Source organism: Babylonia areolata, chromosome 29 (genome assembly GCF_041734735.1).
Source record: "Babylonia areolata isolate BAREFJ2019XMU chromosome 29, ASM4173473v1, whole genome shotgun sequence".
NCBI classification, from domain to species: Eukaryota; Metazoa; Mollusca; class Gastropoda; order Neogastropoda; family Buccinidae; genus Babylonia; species Babylonia areolata.
Window position 1 is genome coordinate 35,334,148 of NC_134904.1, and position 2,500 is coordinate 35,336,647.

General features: G+C 57.4%; 2 protein-coding genes across 3 annotated transcripts in view; one reads left to right on the top strand and one right to left on the bottom strand.

The window, feature by feature from the left end:
- The window catches only part of LOC143302247 (5-taurinomethyluridine-[tRNA] synthase subunit MTO1, mitochondrial-like), a 189,469-nt gene that overhangs the window by 35,681 nt on the left and 151,288 nt on the right, over positions 1 to 2,500 (top strand). The gene's annotated exons all lie outside the window — the stretch shown is intronic.
- LOC143302248 (uncharacterized) overlaps positions 1 to 2,500 on the bottom strand; it is an 11,330-nt gene that overhangs the window by 4,707 nt on the left and 4,123 nt on the right. Inside the window, exon 3 of the mRNA XM_076616833.1 lies at positions 1,621 to 2,126. Coding sequence (XP_076472948.1) covers positions 1,621 to 2,126 — 506 coding nt within the window. The remainder of the gene's footprint in view (positions 1 to 1,620; positions 2,127 to 2,500) is intronic.

Consider the following 2,500-nt stretch of genomic DNA (forward strand, 5'->3'; position numbering starts at 1 on the left):
GGTCGAGTGTTTGAATCTGGGTATGCGTAAACAGAGTGGATCCGAGGCCGATCGTAGTGAGCGAGATGGAGTGTAGAGGTGAAGGCAGCCGCAGAGATAGGAAGGGGCAGTTTTGTGAATGCACCTATAAATCTGGCTTGGGGAAAATCAAAACGGTTGTGCAGGCAGTGTTTCCTCTCAACTCCTCGTGTCAGATGCATTGTTAGGCTCTAAGTAACCTTTTAGACAGTTTTTGACGTGACTATTAATTAATGCCTACGTTGACCGATCTACGCCGATGGTCAGTTCCATACCCCCCCCACACACAGAGTTAGTAGCAGGGTTACGACGGTACTACTGAGGCTCTTCCGTCCGAGCAATGCAACTGGCTCCAGAGAGGTGACAGAATTAATTACTTTTGGCTCACAGAATACTGGGGGGTGCGGGGGTGGGGGTGGGGTTGGGGGGGGGGGGGTATGGACGGCACTGGGACTGGGAATGAGAAGTCTGTGGCTATCTGTTGAATCAATCAACGGTGTGTTAGCGCACAATGGATTTAGCGTGAGTCCGGTAAAATGTTAACGCTAAGCAACAACGACGAAAAAAAAACAAAAAAAAACCCAAACAAACCCCCCAAACCCCTGAACTGAGCGCGATGCTGAGATCGCACTCGTGCATGCAAGCTGTGCCAGCCCAGGACCGCTACGCCCCTTCTCGCGTTTCTTTTCTCATCCCGTCAGCGGTGACCTACCCCGCTTCACACACACGCACACACACACACACACGCGCGCGCACACGTACACACACACACACACACACATACACACACACACGCGCGCGCGCGCACACACACACACACACACCCACACGCACGCGTACTCACACGCACACACACACACACACACACACACACACACACACACACACACACACGTACCCACACACACACACACATCAATCTTCTTCCCTGGCACCCCACCCCCCACCCTCCTCCCTCCCGCACCACTCTCTCTGTCTCTCTCTCTCACACCCTTCTCCTCCTCTCCCACATCACAAACCCCCCCCTACCCCCTCCCACCCACCCACCCACCCATCGTACTGACCTAATGTTGCCGCTGTGGCGCTAGCCCTGCCCCCCCACCCCCCCACCCCCCCAGCTCCCCTCACCCCACCCCCCTTTATCCCCTCCCACCCACAAACCCACCTCACAAACCCACCTACCCCCTCCCACCCCCCCCATTATCCCCTCCCACCCACAAATCCACCCCACAAACCCCCCGTACCCCCTCCCACCCACAAACCCCCCTAACCCCTCCCTCCCCCCCCCCACCACACGACCCCCCTACCCACTTCCTCCCACCCACCCCACAAACCTTCCAAACCCCCTCCCACCCACCACACAACCCCCCTACCCCCCCCCTACAAACCCCACCTTCCCCCCTCTTACTCACCCACCCCACAAACACCCCCTACCACCTCCCACCCACCCCACCTTACAACACCACACCGACACTGACCCTGATGTTGCTGCTGTGGCGCTTGCCCTCACCTCCTCCCCAACCCCACAAACACCCCTACCCCACCGCCACCCACCCCAGCCCAACCTCCACCCCACCCTACAACCACCCCACGGGCACCGACCTGATGTTCCCGCTGTGGCGCTTGCCCTCGGCGTCGTCCATGATGGTGATGGAGGTGCGCACGAGCATGGAGACGCGGTTGGGCTGGTTCTCCTGGATCTCCTTGTACATCTTGCAGATGAAGTGGCCCACGGCCACCAGGCTGAGGGTGACGATGCAGATCCACATGACGTTGGCGATGTAGCCCGTGGCCTGGCCCATGCGGAACGAGCAGTTGCCGATACCGGGGTTGTACTGGAAGTAGCCGCCGATGAGGGTGGGCCCCAGGTGCAGGACGAGGCTGCAGACGTAGACCATGAAGATGCCGAAGAGCACGCAGCAGAAGGAGCCGCGGGACTTGCCGCCCACGTTGTTCTCGCCGAAGGTGTAGGCCTCGGCGCAGATCATGGCCACCATGTTGAAGGCCGAGGTGGTGACGATCACCACGTAGGAGGAGCCCTCGAAGCCGCAGTCTGAGGGGCTGGCGTCGCCCAGGAGGTTGGCCCCGAAGGGGAGGCAGTAGGCCGCCTGGGGGTTGGGGGAGGGCATGTACGCATGTGTTAGTGTGTGTGTGATTAGAATGGAGTGGAAAAGAAAATGGGAAAGAAAAGAGAGAATGGGATAGAAAAGAAATATTTCTTGTCAACAATTCTTAACCGTAATGCTTACAAGACACTAAGACAATAAGATATGATATAATGTGCAGTTAGAATACAGCGGAATGGAATGGGATGGGCAATGTGTCCCAGAATGTGTTTGCTTTTGCATCATCGTTTGATCAGTCGTCTCAGATGTGTGTGAGTGTGCACACTGCCCTTGCTGTCCTGGTGGTGTCTGAGTGGGCCTCTGTGTGTGTGTGTGTGTGTGTGTGTGTGTGTGTGTGTGTGTGTGTGTGTGTGTGT